We start from the raw sequence: 21664 nt of genomic DNA on the forward strand, positions 1-21664 counted from the left end.
CTTACACATAACAGACAGCCAGTGCAAATGTCCATTGCGGGATGGATGGGGAAGAGGCAGAGGCTGGGAAGCCTCTCAGAAGTGAAGGACACCTTGCCCACAATTCCGGGGTATTTCTAAAATTAAATACTACCACCTACTGGTGGAAACCAAGCATCGCATGTATGGAAAAGCAAAAGATGCGCACCTGTAATAACAAGGTATTTGTTCCAGTCTTCGGTGTGGAGGGCGACATCTCCCTCCTTATCAGTCAAGATAGGTTATGTTGTGCTTGCAACCTGGGCTTTCTAACCCTAACCCAGCTGCTAGAACTATTCCTCTTCACCGGCACAACCTGCTTATTTACCTTCCTTTCTGTACCCTGCAATGGTGGTCAAGCACAAAGCCGAGGAAAAGATTCTTTTGCCTTCTTGTTCCCAGGCAGTCAAGCCAGAAAGAATTTTCTAAGAAAGAATATTCTGCCTGTACTCTCCCAAACAGCTCTGGAAAAGCAGAACCCAGAACAGTTCAGTTTCCTTCCATTTTTAACATTACAATGCACCTAGGGACCTGGTGCTAGTGAAAAGGGCCACAATGAAATGGGTTGAACATGCCTCCCTTCACCCAATTTGACTGAAGAGCAGCAATACTTATCTGGTCATGGAAAACCCTCTCAGATGGGGCTTCAACCACCTCTCGTGGAAGCCCATTCCATACCCTTGGGGTCCTAAGTGTCAGGAAGTACTTCCTGTCATCCAAAATGAACCTTGGTTCCTTAAGCTTGACTCTGCCGGAAGGTGTCCTGCCTTCCTCTGCAGGGGAGAACAGGTCTCTACCCACCTCCGTGTGGCACCCCCTCATGTACGTATATGTCGCCAACAGATCCCCTTGGAGTCTCCTCTTCTCCAGGCTGAAGAGACCCAGTTCCCTCAGTCTCGCCTCCTACAGCTTTCCCTGCAATCCAGCCACCATCCCTGTGGCCCTGCTCTGCACTGATTCCAACCTGGCTGTATCTTTCCTGTAATGTGGAGCCCAGAACTGAACACAATCAAGGCAGGGCAGGGGAGGTAAGGAATTGTGATGCTGACCTCATTGTGACACTTTGTATGATCAGTGCCTGCTGGCTTAGCCTTCAAGCAGAGGATCAGGTGGGATGGAAACTTAAGGACAGCAGCAAGAGGAGTGAAAACGAAACCCCCACGTCTATAAAGAAGACAGAAACAGAGAAGGCAAAAAGAGAGTGGGGAAAGTGGGTGAAGAAAACACTGTTGTTCTTTTCTCTGTCCTGCCTTGCCTCACAAAATCCCTTGGAGATGGTGAATGAAGGTCCCCTAGCAAAGGCTCAGCAGCACTTCGGGTCCCTTGTGGGAAGTGACCGACCTTTCTGCTGCTCTGGGGCCTCATTATGTCAACTGTTACTACCCTGAACCGCTTCCGGGTGCGTCCAGCAGAACCACGGGACTGCCCAGAACTCCTGCGTCTCATCAAAGTAAGAGGGAAAGCAGAAGACAAGCCCACCTGACCATCCCACCATGGGCCAGCAGATGGGTGCAACATAGTTGGGTATGGGGACTGCACTATCTAAGAGTGCAAGGTGCGATGTAGTTTTGGCAACCACGGTGCACTTTCTGCTGGCACAGTTAAACTCAGTTGTGCAGCATCTTAGGCCCAGGAGCCAAATCTGACTTGCCCCAGGTTCCCATCTGTCCCTGCAGGATTCCTGAGATGGCCATGGGATTCCACCACTTCCTACTGTTTGTGGTTTCCTGGCCTTTTGTGCAGTGTGCTCCCTTATTCTGGAAGCTTGGAATGCTTCTCCCAGGCTTAGTGGCAGTAAAAGGCTTTAAGGCAGGATGTGCTTGGATGCTTGTTCTTTGTAGCCTGCTGCTCCACCCCATAATGCAGCCTTCAAGAACTTTCCAAAATGGTATTGTGGTGAAAGACACTCTGTTGATCTTATGTGCTCTCAAGTCATCTCTGACTTATGGAGACCCCATGAATTAAAACCTCCCAAAATGTCATTATCTATGACAGCTCCATTCAGCTCTTTTCAGTTCAAGGCTGTGACTTCCTTTATGGGTTCAGACATCTCATATTTATTTTATTTATAGCATTTTTATGCCGCCCCCATCGCAGAAAGCCTCAGGGAGGCTTACAAAGAAGAGTATAAAAATATTTGGCCTTTTCTTCGACCTCTGACTTTCCCTAGCAGGACTGTTGTCTCCAGTGAGTCTTGCTTTCTGAGGATGGATCCGAAGTATGACAGCCTCACTTTCACCATGTGGTCAAGGACCCACTGGTTCATCATTCTGTCAGTTCAGGGAATTCACAAACCTCTCCTCTAGCACCATATATTACCAGCCATCTAGTGCAGAGTTACCTGAAAAGACCAGGCAGAATTATTTCTCTGTTGTCCAAGTGTTTCTGCACTATTTGGTAAAGACACCTACATTCCCTTAGGCTGTATCCCTAATATAGGGGAATCTATCTTTATATCAGGAGTTGTAGAAACTTCAGTTTATATACACCAGTGAAAGGACTCTGATTGACAGCAGTGGATAGGTGATATGTGTACTTTCTCCAAAGTTCTTCCATTATTTTCGTTGCCCTCTCTTTCTTCTCTTGGAAGGAACTAGCTGCTTATGAAAACATGCCTGAAGCTGTCAAAATAACAGAAACAGGTAAGGAAGAAGTGTAGCATGTTACAATGCAGACATTTTTAATTTATTGGCCTACTGCAGTTTAAACCTCACCCCTTGCCTCAAAAGAACTTGTAGAAGCATAGGCAGTTAACTTCTGTACCCCACCCTATCCACACATACATAGGAAGCACATTGGAGACATGGAGAAGGAATTTAACCTTTCTATTCCTTGTTGCAGCCCTAGAAAAGCTGTCCTGTTTCTACAGGGAGATAATTGCCCTGTTAATTTGTGGAAGTTAACTTCCTTTTCCGTATCTCCATTAATTATCCAGGTTGTCTCAGTACTGGCTTAGAGCAACAGACTAAGTTTTGGTTCCAGGCCAGGAGAGTCCTTCTGGGAGCTGTAGGTAGTTCCTGGATCCATCCATAACAATCCAGGAACTTGTTCTATTTCTCGGAGCTGGTGTACCGGAAATATCAGTCTTAGAGGGCTCTAAATCATGGCCCATGATAAGATTCTAGGCTAGCTTTCTCTCTAACTTGCTGTCTACACGCAGTCCTTTTATATCCTCTCCACCTCTGGGTGGTGGGGGGCGGGGTCCAAATAATTTTACCAAGGGATCTTCTGCCTGCAGAGTCCTGCCTTGCATCAGTTCTGTATATGGATATTAAAATCTGCCAAATTAGCACAGTAGCCTAATACAGTTTGTGCATGTGAAAGTTACTTCTTATTGCCAAAGAGGTCTCCAACAAAATTCCATGACTGGCATTCTCCTAATATTTTTGTCCTCCTAACCCACCATGACAGAACACCCAAATCTGCCCAGAGTTTGGATTTCTCTGGATTTCTTTTGCTATCACCCCTGCTGCCCAAATTATATTACTTCAGAATACATTTTCATTTTTTTAACTTGACTACCTCAACCATTTGTAGATTGCGAATCCTACCAAAGAAGTCTTTCTCTGACCATACAACTTCTCGATAGAGAACAAACACTTTTTCAATCAACCTATCTGTGCAAGGTTAAAAACTGCTTTTTATTGTTCTTGCCTTACTTAATTGGCAGCTTGTTTCCCATTCTGCATTTGAATGGCCAGAAAAACCCCTTCAGTGGGATTAACGGCCTACAAATCTTTGTAGGGGGACAGGTGTATCTTTGCTGAATTACCAGGTTACCTGCCAAATGCCTGTAACATTTCAGATTTACTTCAAGATGGGTTTGGAGCACGTCCTTTCTTCCAGTGTTTAGTAGCAGAAGCAATAAAGGAAGATGTAATGGCAGGTAAGCTTTAAACGGGAAAACATGGTGTCATTGATTTCCGCAGCAATCATTTTCACTGCTACACTTGGGCTGTTACGTTTTAAGGGGAAAACCCCCATACACAGTAAATCCGATTGAATACATGAAAGAACAAATTATTTGTTCTTGTTTCCAAGAGGCTTAAGGGGTAAGGGCAACTTTTCAACCAATAATAGAATAGCAGAGTAGGAAAGCATCTTGAAGTCACTAGTCCCACTTACTGTCAAGTGCAGGATTTGCGGTGCTGCAGCCCTGGCTTCCCCTCCATCACATCACACCCTTTCCCCCATTTGGCGGTCCCGCCGTGCAACCAGCACTCGTTCTTCTGCACCAACAGTGAGGGGACAGAGCAGGGGCTTCACCGCCAGGGCAAGCACGGAGGGCAGACAACTCCATGTTTGGGCTCTGAGCAATCACATGGCCTCTTAGGCCATGGCAGGGTAACCCTAATTAATTCAACATTCTTGAGTTCACAGTGGCAGGCGATTTTCTTACATATCAGATTTGTTTCTTCCCAGATCCTGATATTGTAGGTTTTGCTATGTACTACTACACCTATGACCCTTGGATTGGCAGGATGTTATACTTAGAAGACTTCTATGTCATGGATGAATATAGAGGTAAAGATAAAACTGCTTGCTCACAACCTCATTTCTAATGGAAGGCACTAGAATCGAGTGGCTAAACTGTTGTCCTAATCTTGGGAAGCCCAGGTTCAAATGCTGACTCAGTGGCATAAGCCTACTTGCAGGGTGGAGGAAGATGTGACGCCTCTTTCTCCACCTCTCCAGCATAGCCAATGGTGAGGGATGATGGAAATTGCAGTTCCAAAGCATGGGGGAAGAGCACACAGGTTCCATTCATGCCAGGCCTCCTGTTTTCCATCCCTAAAAGAAAAAGGATGTACAGCTGGGGGGGGGGGGGGGGGGGATATCATGCACACTCCTCAGAGCCCTTGGGAAGAAGGGTGGCGTAGCTATATGAACATTTTGCCAGTTAACTATTCATTCATATTTTTTGAATGTATACACTTAGGTAACTTGTATATTCAACTGTGTTTTGGCAGGCTGGGGCATTGGATCGGAACTCTTAAAAAGATTAAGCCAGGCAAGTTATTGTTGGAATATATGTGTATATATATATTCAATGGAAAAGTCATTCTGTACCCCCATATGCATGAGTACAATTCTTTAAAGGCAGCTGGCAGAAGAATAACCCTAAAAGCACTTTTTCAAATCTGCTCAGAGAAGCAGAAGGAAGGGCTGGGAAGGCTCCATGGTCAGTAGTTAGAATGCTGCTCCCGTTCACATAAGCCAGAGTAGTTGGAGGGTTGGACAGGCCCTCGCGAGACTTGAGAACCTGTGGGCTAGGTTAGGCTGAGAGTCTGTGACTGGCCCAAAGTCACCTAGCTGGCTCCATGCCCAGACGAGGACTAGAACCCAGGCTGCCCAAGTCCTGGTTTTGTGCTCTTAACTATGCTGGCTCAACTTTTATGCTGAGGCCTTTAAAGAGATACTTGGGTTAACCAGAGGACTGAGGGGTTACCCATCCTAGGTGTTTCACAGAGTCATTCTTCATCGTTGTTTTTAGCTGTTTTAAACTGTTTAATAGTGCTCTGATTTTGATACTTTTACTGTATTTCATTACTTTGTTTGAGGAACTGTTTCAATCCATCCAGAGATCTTCAGCTAGGGGATGGAATAGAAATGAAACAAATAATATTTGCATTGCTATCTAGTGTCCTTGGTACTAGATCTTTTGATACAAATAAACCAATCTGACTTGCTAATCTAGACGCTTAAAAATAAATTGCTTTGGCACAGATACAAGGTACAGCAGCCTTCTTTCACTAGCTCCAGGAATCATTGTCACTAGTACAAAAGTTCATTTTCAAATTATTCGCACTTTTCCTCTCCCCACCTGCCACGGGAACCTGAACCCCCAACACTGTTATCTCTCTTGGCTTTTCACAGATCGCCATCGATGCCAAATGTAACTGCATGCATTTTCTGGTGGTTGTTTGGAACCAGCCGTCCATCGAGTACTACATGAGACGAGGTGCTTCAGACCTTTCTACCGAAGAGGGCTGGCACCTCTTCCGCTTCGACAAAGAACATCTCGTCAAGATGGCTTCGGGAGAGTAAAAGCAAGATTTGACACCTGAGTGTCTGCCCCAGCCTGGAGTGCAGTCAAACTCACCAGGTCAGCAAAACTACCTCAACACAGGGCAGCAGTGGCGACAGGGATTAAAAGTGCTTTGCTTGTTTTGCAACAGGAATTCAATCGATACGATGCTGCCATTATTATTCAGCCTGCTATTCTTTAACTTTTCTTTTTGCTAACATGTCACACCTTTAAGTGCCATCCAGATTTCAAGTTCAAGCACCCATGTATATACATCAAGAGCACAGAACCTTCAACTGAAGGCCCAAGCCATGTTTACTCAGTTTCCCCAGATGCCCTTGGTTCTTTTTCTCAACCACCAAGGGGTGGTTTCTCTGCTGTTGCAACCCTAATCCCAGAAAGTTTAAAGGCTTCTCCAAAAGCTTAGTTACTGACAGTGAGGTTTCATGCTGAAATATGCGGTTACGTTTGCCCATCCTTGGCTCCGCCCCATGTACATTCGGCGCTACCTGCCCCTGGAACGGAGCTCCAAAGAGCATCTCCCAAACTGAACTCATCCTTCAGACCAAAACAGGTTCAGCAACCCTGTTGTAAATGGTGGAGGGAGGGAACGGGGGAACTATTTCCTTGCAGCAAAACATGCCGGCATGTTAGTTCTGCCCCCTTTGCATTTGCCTTCACTCCTTTTCCCGTCCACTACGAAAATGTGGCCTATGAAGAGCTTCTCCAAAATAGATTTTGGCCCTTGTGCCAGGGCAAGTTAAGCACCTTGTATAACACTACAATTATGCACCGAACCACAAGCATTTTGGGAACGTGATTTAAAATAAATCTTTAGTTTATATTTTATATATTTTGTAACACATCCTTTGTCAATATACTATGTCATCAATGTCCTCCCTCGCAATTTTTTAAGTGCTAGTTATATTTTAAAAGCCGTTTTATTAACTGGACGTTTTGGTGAACAGCTTCTTCCATTTCAAAAATTAATATAAAGAAAATAAAGAATATTTACATACTTTTTAAAGTATTCTTTCATCAGCTGAGCAGAAGCAGTACAGAAAACACTTTACCAAGTGATTCCCATTTATTACTTGCTTGACAACAACACTCTCATCTGAAGTCCTTTGCGCGCCTTATCAAGTTATACTTCCCAAAATAACTGTAAAATATTTTTCTATTTCCAGTAGAAAAAGGATACAGTGGGAATGATTAAATTGGCTGTACAGGACGGATTGAGAAAATGCTCAATCCAAGACTGGCACATAGAGTAGAATTACAAGTTGCATAATGCTTCCATTTTAATGTCCCATCATATTTTAAAGACTGGAGAGTTTGGCATATTAACTTCTGGTACTGTACATATCCACATCTTCCGGGCTGGACTGGCCATGGTCCATGAGGATGGGGTCTGGCTTAAATTTCGAAGTCTTCAATGCATCTGTTAAATAAATGGCACTGTTATGGTCTCTGTGTTTGGAATTGCCTGGTTAGGGCTGGCACCAGGGCCTGGCATTCTTGGGCAGCTGCTAGGGCTTGAGGCCCTTGGCAAGGCCCACAAGTGATACCTGACCCACCACTATTAATTATTTTCTCCTGGCCTGGCACCCAAGCAGTTCCCAGTTGCTGGGACTAGCTCCATTCTGAGTCTGACGCAGTGCCCTGCTTGGGCAACGAGGGAGATTAGGTTCAACTGTTAATGGCCACTTTGCCCAGGGCTTTCATACCCGGAAGTAGCCCTGAGTCGTGATAATCAGGAAGGGATCTGGTTAATGAAAACTGAACTGTGTCTACGACGTGAATGGCAGGGAGGACAATCTGAATGTTCTACCTGTTCTAACACTTGGCACCTTCACTTCAGCTGTTGATGGCACAGAATCTGTCTTCTCTGCATGAAACTGCATCTTGGATGCTTTTGCCTCTTCCTTTGATTCACCAGCAGTCTTGCAAGCTTCTGAGGTGCGATGCCCTGTTTCTGAGACTGGTCCTGGAACTTCCTGCAGATGAATGTAACCAAATTGTAAAGAAGCACAAAAGTGCAGTTTATGGTGATATTCAGTTTTGCATGTAACTTCCTTCCCCCATATTCTGATTGGAACACCACATCAGAAAATGAGTGTGAATATTGAAGCGTAACTGTGTTTTGGTGTGCATATGGATTCAAGAAGTGTAAATTAAGAATGTCTGCATTAAAATGTGAACCAAATGTTATTTCTCCCCCGTCCCTCAAGAAAGTGCCATGTGCACCGATGGAAATATATTACTAAACAGTAAGAAACAAGATATCTTTGAAGGTGGGCAGTGTTATCTTTCCCTCCCCGAACCCATCTAATATATCAAATATATTGCTAAAGTGAAAACCTCTTAAGCCCCTGAATCTCACAATGTGCAATAAAGTGATGTTGGGGTTCCACAACTTTTTATCATTTTGGCACGTGTATGTTAAGCACAGCGTAAGTCAACCGAAGCTGCCTGCACTTGGGATGCCCAATGCTGCTTCCTTGGAGAGCGCCTACCTGAGCATTTTTATCCTGGGTGAGTGGTTCTTTCACACCGGGGCTTTTCGTCCACAGCGATCCTATTGCTTCATAGGTTTTATGGCTTGCAGCATATATCTTTCCAACTGTTACCTAGTTTAATTTTAGAGATGTTATTATACTGAACAAATAGTTAAAAACAATCTAGGGCAGGCAAGGCTAATTGACTTCTCCAATGAAATTGTGTGGTTCAGCCAACACTAGAAGCAGCAGCTTGTATGGCAACCTCCTTTAGAGGTTTTACCTAGGGAGGTTGATGGCTCTCCCACAATAGAGGCATTCAGGACAGCCATCTGAGAGGGATGGTTTGACTTGGTGTCCTGCACGGAGCAAGAGAGTGGACACGATGACCTTCCTGGAGCCTTCCAACTCTACTAAGAGCCAGATCTTAAACTTTGAGTAACTAGGAGCAAGACTCCTAAGGCAAAGCAAGAAACTCCGAAGCACTACAAAATGCACAAGAGCTTACCTTTGTAAACAGTACTGACGGCACTGGATAGCAAAGTGATATGCTGAGGGTGCAAAGCCCCAAGGGATAAGCGATTTTCTTAAATCGAGACCCTGAAAAGAACAAAACAAAATCACTAAAGCAATCCTGAGCATAAAGTCGCAATCTCTTTGGAAGGATAAGCCACAAAGTTCTCCCATGCCTGTTTTCTGTGATTAAAAGTAGTTTTGCATGGAAAGTGTTCAAATCCGATGAGCCACATAAAGCCTGAGACGGTCCAGCATATGCGCCGCTTTGAAGAACAGCTGTGGTTAAGCAGCAGGCCACGTATTTTGCAGGCAGATGGTCTCAGGGTCAATCTTTGCTACCTCCAGGTAGGGCGGGAAAAATACGGGAACCCTGGAGGTCCACAGCTGGTCACTGCGGCTGTAGGGATTCTGCTGGTGCACTGCTCAAGAGACTCCCTATCTGAGCAGGCAGAGGGGATCTTGGCTGAGATCCTCCAGGCTATTAGTTACGGGAGACGTCCACATCCGTTCTGCGGGCACTGCTTATGCAGCATCTCAGAATTGCATGGGCTCCATGACAACCTCGGGACCATCCCAACAGAGGTACACTCGGATTTGTTTTGTTTTGACTTGGCATGGGAAAGATGATCTGATGGCGAGGACTTGGAATCGGTCCCTTTGGCCTGATGAGACGTAGGGTACTGGTGGCTTTTCCCCTCTGCGAGGGTGCGGGGCATATTAGGATGGTTCACCCTGCAGGCTAACAGCATGGGTGGTTTCCAAAGGGCTGTTAAGGGACTTTTCTGCTGCATCCTGGCTGATCTCTGGAGCAGAGAAGGGTGCTGGGTGGCTGCCAGGATTGCTCCTGAACAGCCATCTCAGTAGTAGAGCTCATCCACTATGCACGGTAAGCCCCAGAGCTGAGAGCAATGAAACAAGACAGGAGATGGTCTGAGCACAGATGGAGGAAACTCCTGGGTAGATGCAACTGAGCACTGGTATGGGCCTATAAATCAGGTATATTTAGGGGCATTGAGGGCAGCAAAAAACCCAATGTCTCATCGCATCTGTTCAATCTTCTCCCTAGCAAGGCTTTTCAGGGTCATCCAGGGCAGATTAGATAATGGTCCCAAGGACTTCTTTACCTGTCTAGCCTGCTGTAGAGCATTTGCTAGACACTTCCAGGGCGAACTCTATTGTCTATCATGACTTAGATTCCAGTTTTATGGCAGTTGCATCAAGAGAAGTATATCCAGCACACAGCCTGTTCCACTTTAATGGATGCATTTCAGCTTAAGGAGGTTGACAAGGTGCTTGGAAAGGTCTGTATTGGGTCCTTACCCCCTCTTGGCTTATAAAAGCTGGCAGGGAAGAAACATCCAGCTCGGCCAGGGAAGTAATGGCTCTTACGAAAGGGAGCGGTCCCATTCCACTTAAAGCGTGGTGGTGAGGCCATTCCTAAAAAAGCCCTCCCTGGACTGGAATGGCTTTTGCGACCCTGGACCAGTGGCCAAAGTAGTGGCCAACCAGCTCCAGGCACTCTTGAATAAGACTGACTTTCTGGTTCCATTTGGGATTGTGCCCTGTGCTATTTAACTGCTACAGGAAACTGCTGAATGGAGTCATCCAGAATTCTGGGCTGTGTTGCCACCAGGTACGCTGCTGACACACGGCTCTATTTCACTTGTCATCTTCTGAAGGTGAGGTTGCTGATGTGCTAAACTGATACCTAGCTCTGACAATGGGCTGGAGGATGGCTAGCAAACTGAAGCCCAGCCCAGCAAGGACCGAGATGCTGCTGGTGAGTGGTTCCTCCAGTCAGATGGAGGGTGCTCCACCTGTTCTGGGCTGGGTTGCAGTCCCCTTGATGGAGCAGCTTCGTAGCTGGTGGATCCTGCTGGAGCCGTCTTTGTCATTTGAGGCTCCATGGCCTCAATGCAGTGAACGTTAGTAGGCATGTCATGAGTGGAGCTGGCTGGAGCGGTGTGGTGACCAGATGGCCCGGGAGGCCCCTTCCGACTTCCTCTGTTTCTATGTTTCTATGAAGTAGCCCAGCTACATCCTTACCAGTTTAACATAGAGAAGAAACTTGCATCTAGAACTGTCATCTGGAAAGTTGCTTTTTTTCTTTTTCTTTTTTAACAAAGTAACATTTTCAATACACTGTAGCCTGTGAAGGCAAACTCCTTACCTTGTCTTGATAGCACTAGTCCAGTCAGTCCTGAAATTGTAATTACACCAACTTTGGGAAGAAATTCTGGAGGAGGATTCTTCAGATAAGCATACACATCTTAAAAGATAAACAACAATTACCATACTTGAATATGGTTTTCTAATTCCTTAGAACAGCACAGAGAAATGAAACATAGCTAAATGCAAACATTGCAAATGGGGCAATCTATTTTGAAGAGAAACCAAGGTATTGCCTCACCTCATTTTAACCAAGCTTGCAATTTACATGGCCAAATGTGAACAGAGAAGTTAGGTTTAGAGAAGTTACAAATACTCACCCACCTTTTCCAAACAGTATAGAAGACATGATTCCATTTTTGACAAAGAGACAAGCATTCTGCATAAAAATAAACAACAGTCACATTTCTCCATCTAATACTTAAGTAAATGTAGTTAGAAAGTCACATTTTTACCTACAAATATCAGATTACCTGGACAAAGCAGGAGAAACCACCCTTAGATCACTTTCCATTTTATTTTTAAGCTCTTCAGTTTGTGGGGGGGAGTGCAGAGCAAGAGGAAAGCAAGTGCTGATGCCAATGCACTTTGCTCTCCTCATCACCTGATGGACAGGTAATGATGGCTGGATTGTCATACATATCACCTCTTAGGAAATGGAGAGGAGACTCATGCCGTGCTGCTCCTTTCCCAGATGTGGGGCTAATTTTTATGATGCGTGCAAGAAAAGCTAACATCCTGCAAATGCTGCAAATGGCATCTAACTACCTCTAAGCCTTCCTAACGGGGATGGTGGGAGTCCGAAGTCCATCCCATCAGGGAGCCACCAGGCTGGCAAAGCCTGGAAAGAGTTGCTGCTCTTTTCATAAGGTAAAAATGTTTAGCTGGGGGCGGGGAGGGGGGGGCGTCTACATCAGCTCACAGCATGTTATATTTACATGATACGTTTATGTCAAGTGAGCCCTCCTACCTCCTCCTGATTGAATAATGGCTATGACTTAAAAAGCAATTTTATGAGGCACATCCAAGGTTTTGCATCGTCCCAAGGAAATTCCAGACACCTTTCCTTCGAACAACAGGCTCTCCGTGCCATTGCCTGAGATGCTTATGAAAGTTTTGCGTGGGTCTTGCCATACCTATGCGGAGGCACAGGACTTTTTGAGGAGTATACAACCAAATTCACTTGGGTATGCAAAACCATAGGACCCAGTCCAGAAATAACAAGATAATGTAGCCTTTCTACACCATATAGTCTAACATTTTTTTATGTGCATTGTATATTAATGCTGTCATGTCATCAACTATCTTGGAAGTCTGTTCCAAACATAATATAAATTTGGTAATTAAACAAATACAGAAACATCTCCTTCTGCTTCCACCACAGCTACTGACAAGGACTTAACAAGAAATTGTAATTCCATTGTACCAGTTTTACTCTTACCTGCTACAATGTAAGTCACATTTACATGGTGTTTTGCTTAGAGTTTTAATGTATCACATTTTCTAGCAACACCAGAAAATGTCAATGTTTTAGGCATCAACATCAAACAGTAAACCTTTACTTTTTAAATATTACACTTATATAAGGTAACATTATATATAAGGTTATTAACCATTCCTCAGCTAAAGTGCTGAAGAGTTTACTAAAACAAACAAGCAAAAACAATTCAACAGCTATATGGCAAATCAAGAACTGTATACAAATGATTGAAATGATGTATATATTCATCCTATGCATTTCATAACTATTCATTTCAGTTTATATTGCAGACTTTCTGTGAACAAAAATACTAGCACACATATTTGGAACTTACACCACAAGAGGTCACTAATCTCCCAGCTTAAGGAATACAACAAAATTTGAGGAGAGATTCGCAAAACATATCAAGCATATAAAAGCATATCAAGGCTTGAGGGAGACACAGAACTCAAATCCTAAAAGATAATAATTGTTCATTTTTGCTCCTAATTTTCCCACCACTACCATGAGAACAAAAGCAAAAAGACTTTTGCAAAGATGTTTTGAATGCAAACAAATTCTTTGGTGAACACTGGGTCTTCATGGCCCATAGGATTCTCCTTTAAAAAAAATATCTCTCTCTATTTTAAATTATTCATCAAAGAATTACTCCGATTTTGAAATGTACTGGGAAACTTGTACTACTCATATATACCAAGAGGAATCTTTGCTGTTTCATATCAGCCCCAGTGTTCCAGGGCATTCACTCATGGTGAAACATGTACAAGAATTCCTGGCCCATTAAGTTAACTCATATTCTTACCTTGCACGTATTAATATAGTAACTTGCGGTCATTCTTACTGAAGATATCCCAGTTTGCAACCGGCCAGGCTTTTCATCAACGTATCTTGAGTCCAGAGGTGGTGCATTATAAATTGGAAGCTGGAGGAGAAGGGGAAATGCAAGTGCTACATCAGTCTCACTAGACTTGTGCAAATATAGGAAAGTCATCCCTGTATTTATGCATGTGCCTTTTTGGTTAATTTTTAAAAGATCGAGAAGGCCTTTCAAATCGTACCTGATGTGCTTTAACACGATGGGATTTTGCTTCCTCCTCAGATGCAGCGTATACATTAATAGATGCAAATGCCAAAGCTGTAGGAAGAGCAGTCCATTTTACCATCTGGCAGGAAAGCAGAGGCCAAGGGAAATCAAGAAGGAAAATTAATTGCTGAATAGGAAAAAAATCTGTTTGTCAAATTTATATTGTTCAACAAAAATAGCTGCATTCACACATTGTTTTAAACCAAAATTCTGGCTTAATAAACCATGATGTGAAGAAGCAGTATTGACTCCTGCTTCATTCCTTCCTTTGAAAGCAGGTAAATGAACTTGGAAGACAGAGCTATTGAAATTCAGAATCATGCTTAAATGCACTGAAACAAGCCAGGATTCATAAACCAGGAAAAATGCTTATAACCCTGCCTCATTTGTACGTACTTACATGACAATCCAAGGTTCAGATGCCATGCAAGGCTCTCCCTTCCTGATATGCTTGCTTAATCTTACAAAGGGTGAAGTGAACACTCTGTGTGCATTAACAGCATCACCACATCATGTTTTTTAAAGCCAGAATACCTGACTTATAACCACATGCAAATGTGGACTTCTTACTTGTTAAGTCCACAGTGCAGTGGTGGCAATTTGTGGTGCTCCAGAACTTGGCCTACCATGTCCATCAGTCCTAACTATCATAGCCAATGATGAGAGACAATGGAAGTTGGACACCAAAAAGCTGGAGTGATACATGCGGCACCACGTGTTTTAGGCATAATGAACACCTATTCTTCAAGAACCAACGGCAAAAGTACATGCACATGGAATGACGTTTCAACAAACCGACCTCTTCTTGGAGGGGGGAGGAAGCAGCTTTCACAATGAAAGAGGTTCAGAATTACAAACACCGAAACGGTTAACACTATGCTAAGCATATTTAGGTGCTAGGGAAGTTTCTTATTGTAATTTCTGTAGCATTTACTTCCCTTGCCTGTAGCTTGAAAATATATAGTTCAGGACTGTTACTCATGAAGTGGACCTAAGCTCTGATACAGTACTCCACCGGTTTTTGTTTGTAAAGCTATCTGGGTGATGATGAGATAAAATGTAAATCTCTGTCTATGGTCTTACAATAAAAACAGCATTTATTACTTTAAATGTATCTATTGAGACAAAGATCTGATTTGCAAAAAATATTAAGCCATGGTGTAATTCAAAGAAATCTGGCTTGCTCTGGTGTCAAAATACTTCCTGTAAACCATTGTTTATTAACCAGCTACAAAACACGAACAGAAGGCATGGTTTGTTGTTGGCTTACACAGTTCAGCTTTGTAAAATTATGGATAGTTGTAAACTGTGCTGGATCAGGCCAGAGGCCTATCTAATCCAATGTTCTGTACTCACATTAGCCAACCAGATGCCCATGGGCAGCCCACAAGTGGGAAATTTGCAATCTCTCGTATGTGTTCACCAGTGTCTGGCACTGGGAGGTGTCAATATTTGATGTACTATATATCCGTCACAACTAGACTATCTTCCATTAATTTCTCTAATTCTCTTTTAAAACTATCCAAGTTAGCATCCACCACTCTGTTTTGTGACAAAAGAATTTCATGGATTTAACTATGTGCTGTTTACCATCTTGCCTCCAGTTTTACAGTAAAGAGCCACCATACCTGTACACAAGGTATCCTGCACTTTTATTTATTTTATTTTATTTAGAAAATTTTACTGCAGGAAATGCCTGACAGTCCTTACCATGGCCTTGTAAGTGGAGGAAGTTGTGTTATTCCTGTGGGGAGCGTTTTACAATTTTCTTTATTCATTAAAATATTTTAAAGACTGCTGCACCACACAAATATTAAAATAATTTAAACAATAACAAAGATTAAAAAGAAGAGTGTTGACCTCCCCCAAATTAAAGCGAACTGTTAATCCTGTCAAATCAGCAAACATTGAGTGCAACAGCAATGCCTTTATCTCTAGGTGAAAGCTCAGCAATTAAGGGCTAATCTAAGGTAGACTCCTACAGTTTCCAACATCATCTTTGCAGTGTCAGCTCGAAGTCCCTGTGATTTCAGAGCTGAGACTCCACGGGCTGAGCAGCCTCTTTGTCAGCATGGAAATCACAGAATCCCTAGTCTCTTTAGGGACGGAATTGCCCAACTGGGGTGCTAACACAGAAAAGGCCCTCTTTTACCTTTCCAGCAATGTTATCTTTCTCAGTGGTGGGGCATATAACAAGTCTCAGATGAGTATCACATGGGCAGGTTCATATGGGGGTAGGCTCTCTTTCAGATATCTCGGCCCCAAGCTGATGCAAGCAAACAGTTCTGAACTGAGCCCAACTGGAAGTGACCTGAATGGATGGAAATATGGTTCATAATTTTTTGCTTATATCTATATTTATTTATACACATTTATTTATAGCACTCATCAGACAGCAGGCTGCCTGCAGCATTTTGCACTCCCTGCAGCTCCTGGCCACTCAGGAGCAGTCCCATGAGGAGCGTGCTTCGACAGTCCGGCTGGGAAATTAAGTCATGCACAGAGTGTCTTTGTCATGCTGCATTAGTTGCATTCTACCCCAAGAAGCTCCTGTGCCGAAAACTGGCTGCTTACACTGTTTCTAAAGGAATTCTGAACTGCAAGGCAAGTCATCCCGTATAATGGTTAGATGAGATACACAACCTGGCCCACCACATTCAAGTTCAGCCTCCGGTTCACCATTCCACAATAGTACTATCTGGGCTTCCTTTGCATCCTGAGACCATAAGAGCCACGAAGGGTCCAGCTAGCTCAGCATCTGGCCACACGGTGTCAAGGGGCAGCCTGCTCACTGAAGGCCCCTTTAGTCCTGCAGTAACATTGCCTTCTGTGCCTGACTAAGCACCTATGCAATTTCCAGAACACATTTCACTTAAAAGACCGAATATGGAGCTGCCTGGCATCAAACTCTAGATTCTGTGTGCAATAGTGGGGGGAAATTAGAGCTAATTTTTGTTCTGAGGGTACTGGCTTAACTACTTTATGGGTTGAGGTCTCCTACCAACCCAATCTATTTCTGGCTCATTTTTCCTACATACCAATCCTAAAGCACTACCCAACTTAGTGATTAGGTCTGTAAAACTTGATAACCCACATTCATGGCTTCGGTGAGGAAATGAGAGTTGCCCTGAGCCCATTAGAGGCTCTGCAGCTGAAATGTGGATTATGTTGTTGTCTGAACCTGGCTGTGCTACAAGCTATGGCTTGTTAACCAAAAACAAACCATCATTTGTTGTTAGTCTGTGAACCGTGCATTGTTCACCATGGTTTGTTAGGTTCAGAAAACATAACCCATTCCGAGGGCACCCCACCATTCAATGACAGCCCACAATCAACCCTTGTATGTAGATTATCATGTTGCCTGTGCCCAGTGAGAATCAAATTAGCTACACCAAAGCATGAAAAGCAATAAAGCAAACTAATTCACTGCTTTGACAGAACAAAGACAAAGGGCGGCACATGAAAGGGAGGTGGAAAAAAAAAGGCAGAAGTTACTAATGTGAAGGAGCAAGGAAGAAACTGGATACAGTGGTATGCAAGGACTGTCAGTCCTGTAGCACCTTTTAAAAGAAAACAGGCAGAACTGGGGAGAGGAGGAAGGGAACATAGTTTCCATTTTCTCCAGAGCTACCATGTAATTAAGTCTCACACTTTGAACTTATAAAAGGAAACAAGCAAAAGCTTAGGGAGAATATTAGGAAGAGCACAGCAGCGTGGAGTGATGTACTCATAGGAAGGCACACGAGTGGAAAATGGGATCTGTGGGCAGACGACACCATCCTATGTGATTTATGGATGCCTGAAAAGCAGGGGGAGCTGCAGGCCTTTTTTCCTGTCTGAACGTGCATAGGTTCCTCCAACCTTTTGGAATGGGAGGAGGCCCTACGGAGAATCCCAAAGGTCTGGATTTGACCCCTGGGCTTGGAATTCCGCGTGGCTCTCCGAGGGATGCTTCACACACATTACTAGTTTGCTACAAGTCTGTGCGAAAAAGAGGGCTACGAAGAGGGTTACGCCCCTGTGCACCGTCACGTCAAAATTGCTCAAGCATCTATTTTGCCACCTGCAAACATGTTTGGAAACTGCCGCGCTGAGCACGCAGGCTGTGTGGGAAGATGTTTTATTTGTTCGATGAAGCTATATTTATTTTCACACACACATTGCAGAATATTTACAGGACTAAGAGCTGTGTGGTGACTTCTGGAATTAGCTCAGTTCTTGAGTGGCACTAATTGCTTTGCTTTGGGATGCCTACTGAAGTCAACTGTGTAAAGTCTAGCAAAATGCTTCTGTATATCACTTCACTGCCCAGTAATTATTTCAAGCAATTACTCAAAAAAAGAAAAAAAAAGGAAAAGGATTTATTCAGGGGAAAAATTCTATTAAATTCCAGGGCTCAGTCAGAACCTGCCTGACAAAACGATGTTGTTTTTGCTGCATTTGGAGAAACTCAAAGAGGAATTTAACATTTTATTACAATTTTCTTCCTTCCCTCTAAACTAGGGATCCTCAGTGCAGGGCCTACAGGTCCCAGTGTGCTCACAAAAGCCAGAGTGAGGTGCCAACTGAGTGATTTCTCCTCCCTGCAAGTGACTGGAGCAATTCCTCCATCCACTTGCATGAAAAGAAAGCCAGCCTTGCCAAAAGTGATGGAAAAGCAGCACTGAAGTCCACCTGTACTCTACAAAGAATCCCTAGCGGAGATGACCTACTTAAGTGGGGCAGATCCTCATGCAAGAGAATGGAAGGATTGTTCTAGACATGGGAAGAAAGAAAGCAGGAAATAGGAAACTGAGAAAAGCAGAAAGAGAAGAGTGGGCAAGCAAGCGAGCAAGATGTGGTAGTGCTGGTGGTGGGAAATCAAAGAGGAGGGGAGGGGGAAGAACGAACCCAGTGAGGACTGAGAATGCTGTGCGGACACAGAATATTGACTGACTGTTGAGATGGAGGGGAGGGGAAGACCAAGGCAACACTTTGTTGTAGCTTCTCCTAAAAATAAGGCCGTAAGATTAACCGCAGGATCAGCCTAAAGACCTACCAGGCTCAGCCTGATGTTCCCAGATGCTGGGGGAAGCTCACGAGCAGGATATGAGGGCAACATGATCTTCCCACATGTGCTCCATAGCAACTGGCACATGGACGTGCATGGATTTATATGTTTTATTTATATGTTGCCTTTTTTCCCTCAAGGGACTCAAGGTGGGTTACATAATTCTCCACTTCCTCTTAATCTTATCCCCACAACAACAACCCTGTGAAGTAGGTTGGGCTGAGAGTCTGTGACTGGCTCAAAATCACCCAGTTAACCCCATGGCTGAGTAATGACTAGAACCCAGATCTCCCGAGTCCCAGTCCCGTATTCAGAATAACAGGGTTAAATTGCAGGAACCTAGATTTCAGTTAGACACCAGGAAAAACTTCCTCAGAGCAATATGACAGTGGAACCTATCACACCTGGGGAGGTTGTGGGCTCTCCCATACTAGGCACTCAAGAAGCAATTTAAGTCATCTAAATGTGATGGTGTCACTAAATGCTTTGGCAAGGGGCGGCATAGAAATGTTCTAATAATAGTAAATAATAATAAATGTCTTGCACCATCAGGGGTTGGGTCCAGTGGCATTCTTGGCCCCTTCTCTGATTCTATGCAGGTATAATTCTCAATGTGTTCCTGGTCGGCAAGAAAACAAAGCTGAGACTCGCTTATTTTGGCCATATCATGTGATCAAGCTCATTAGAAAAAGATAGAATGCTTGGAATGCTCAGTGGCAAGAGAAAACCAGGTCACCAAAGAGCGAGGTGGTTAGACTCCATCAAAAAGGATGCAGCCAGAGCATAGCTCAGCTGAAAGAGGTGGCACGGAATCGGAAAGTGTGGTGAGATTTGGGCCATGGGATCTCTTATAGTCAGACATGACTGAACAGCTAAACAACTACATAGTTCTCAAGGCACATTAGCTTTAGTGTAGATGCAGCCTATGCAAATGGGGGCTCTAAAGGTTGCGACAGTAAGGATAAAAGGGGCACAGTCCCTTGGGGCAAAAAGGAACCGGTCTAGAGAAATGCCATTCCCCAAAGAGTCTACTGTCCCATGGATATCAGGGATGCAGCTGGAAGGAGGGCAGCGGAGTGTGGCTACTCAGGGACTTGGCTGGATCCTGCAGTCTCCGCATCCGTCTTCACCCTCACGGCTGCCTCCAAATTCTAACACCGTTAAGAATCTGTACAACCTTGAAATTTCCCCATTATTCTTGAAGAGGAGTGGAATGGCACAAGATGTGTGCTCTTCCACATGCTCTGGAACCCTCCCATCTGCGCGACCACTCGGGTTCAAGGCAGGTGCACAGGAAACCTAAAAAGTTCATGATCAGATGGAGTGCAAGAGGAAGAAGAGAGTTGTGTAGCACAAAGCTATACAGATTCAGTTCATTGTGTTCAGTTAGACTTCCTGCCTAGTGAGTGTGCGCAGGATTGCAACCTCATGGGCAAAGGAGGGGCACTTGTGCAAGCTACGTGCCCTCCGGTCTGTAGGGCCTCTCCCTTTAAAGCAAACACATGACTCTGTAACGTCCACATTCATTCATTCAGCGGAGGCAGCAGTGTGCCCGCCCGTGCAGGGATGCAACACGAGGCTACTCAGCGGCGCAGCCAGGGCCTCTCGGCACATGCTCAGGCGCCCAGCTCCACTCTTCACAGCTCTTCCTTAAAGTCACATTCTCATTTCCGCCATGAGGATTGGGGCAGGAGGAAGGGAAGGGAGAAAGGGATCAGAGTTATCACGTTCAAATTTCCACCCTGATTATTAGAGGAGAAGACGGGGGGTGGGTGCAGAAAAGAAGCAAAACTGGGTTACTGAGCAGCGCAAGGGGGACCTCTGCACATGGTCAGGGGCCCACCTCCATCCTACACAGCAGCTCCTTAAATTAAAAAAGCGTAAAAAGTCCGGCGTCGCGTCCAGATGTCCACACTGAGGACAAACAGAATTGGGCTCCTAGGAGGCGCCAAAGGAGGAACTCTGCACACGCTCAAGAGCCCGCCATCCAAAGGGACACTCCTAAAGTTCCGAGCAGCACAAGGCTGCCCTCGTTCAGGTTGCCGGCTTAGCTTTCGCCCTGAGAGCCGGGAAGGAAACGGCTCCCTCCCGCAGGAGCGGCGGAACCGAGAGATGACAGCAAGCGAGCCACTCACCTTGGCCGCCATTTTGGCTCCTCCTCCTCCTCCGCTAGGGAAGCAACCACGCCTGCGCGAGAGGTCACCGAGGGGGCGTGGCGCTGCGGGGAAGCCCGTCGCGGGTTGGTGGAGACGAGCGATGACGTAGAGGAGGCCTCCCCTCCCTTTCGCCCTCTCTCCCTCCCGACGCTCCCCGTGGTATGTGGGCGAGCTGCTCCCGTGCCCTCTGAGCGTTCGCCCTGTGGACGGGGGATGATGGGATCTGTTGTCCAAAGCATCTGGAGAGCGCTAACCAGGGAAGTGGGCGTCCTTGCGGCCCCTATGTCTTCCCCAAGGTGCACTCCCATCATCCGCAGCCGACAGAGCCGGCGGGGATGCTGGATGGGTATTGTTCTTAAGCCTTGCTGGTCCCTAAGACCAGAAATCGGAATTCCACTGCCAGTATTAGGACACACCAAGCAACGGTGGGCTAAACAAAGGTTTTCCGAAGGGGAGATGGGAATGGGGAAAGGCCGATTTGGGGTTATCCCAAGCATGATCGGACAGAAAAATAGCCCACAATTCCCGGGGGGCTTGATCCGTGATTCCCTCCATGCCCCGGGCGCACCTCCAGAATGGTTGGCCCTGCAGCTTCCTGCGATCTCACCTTTGGCTTGTGCTGGCTGGGGCTGACGGGGATGCCTTGCCCACCCCCTGCTTTCCCC

At 45.0% G+C, this 21664-nt stretch overlaps 2 protein-coding genes across 3 annotated transcripts; one reads left to right on the forward strand and one right to left on the reverse strand.

Annotated features, from left to right (window-relative positions):
* The first annotated feature begins 1384 nt into the window (after positions 1-1384).
* On the forward strand, positions 1385-6066 carry SATL1 (spermidine/spermine N1-acetyl transferase like 1). The gene is made up of 6 exons (XM_044427175.1): positions 1385-1468; positions 2609-2660; positions 3824-3904; positions 4441-4542; positions 4989-5029; positions 5896-6066. The coding sequence occupies exons 1-6, from the start codon at positions 1385-1387 to the stop codon at positions 6064-6066; spliced, it is 531 nt and encodes a 176-aa protein (XP_044283110.1).
* Positions 6067-6852: 786 nt separating this feature from the next.
* APOOL (apolipoprotein O like) lies at positions 6853-21005 on the reverse strand. Of its 2 annotated transcripts, XM_044427523.1 has the most exons (10): positions 20979-21004; positions 15946-16104; positions 13768-13872; positions 13512-13631; positions 11554-11608; positions 11231-11329; positions 9053-9144; positions 8563-8676; positions 7878-8043; positions 6853-7487 (listed from the first exon to the last, which is right to left on the reverse strand). In XM_044427523.1, the coding sequence occupies exons 3-10, from the start codon at positions 13870-13872 to the stop codon at positions 7390-7392; spliced, it is 849 nt and encodes a 282-aa protein (XP_044283458.1). In that variant the 5' UTR covers positions 15946-16104; positions 20979-21004; the 3' UTR covers positions 6853-7389. The 2 variants fall into 2 exon arrangements, with proteins under 2 accessions (XP_044283458.1, XP_044283457.1); XM_044427522.1 differs by lacking the exon at positions 15946-16104 and having other exon boundaries at positions 20979-21005.
* Positions 21006-21664: the final 659 nt, after the last annotated feature.

The sequence above is a fragment of the Varanus komodoensis genome, unplaced genomic scaffold (assembly GCF_004798865.1).
Source record: "Varanus komodoensis strain SLA01 unplaced genomic scaffold, ASM479886v1 scaffold18_3, whole genome shotgun sequence".
NCBI lineage: Eukaryota > Metazoa > Chordata > Lepidosauria > Squamata > Varanidae > Varanus > Varanus komodoensis.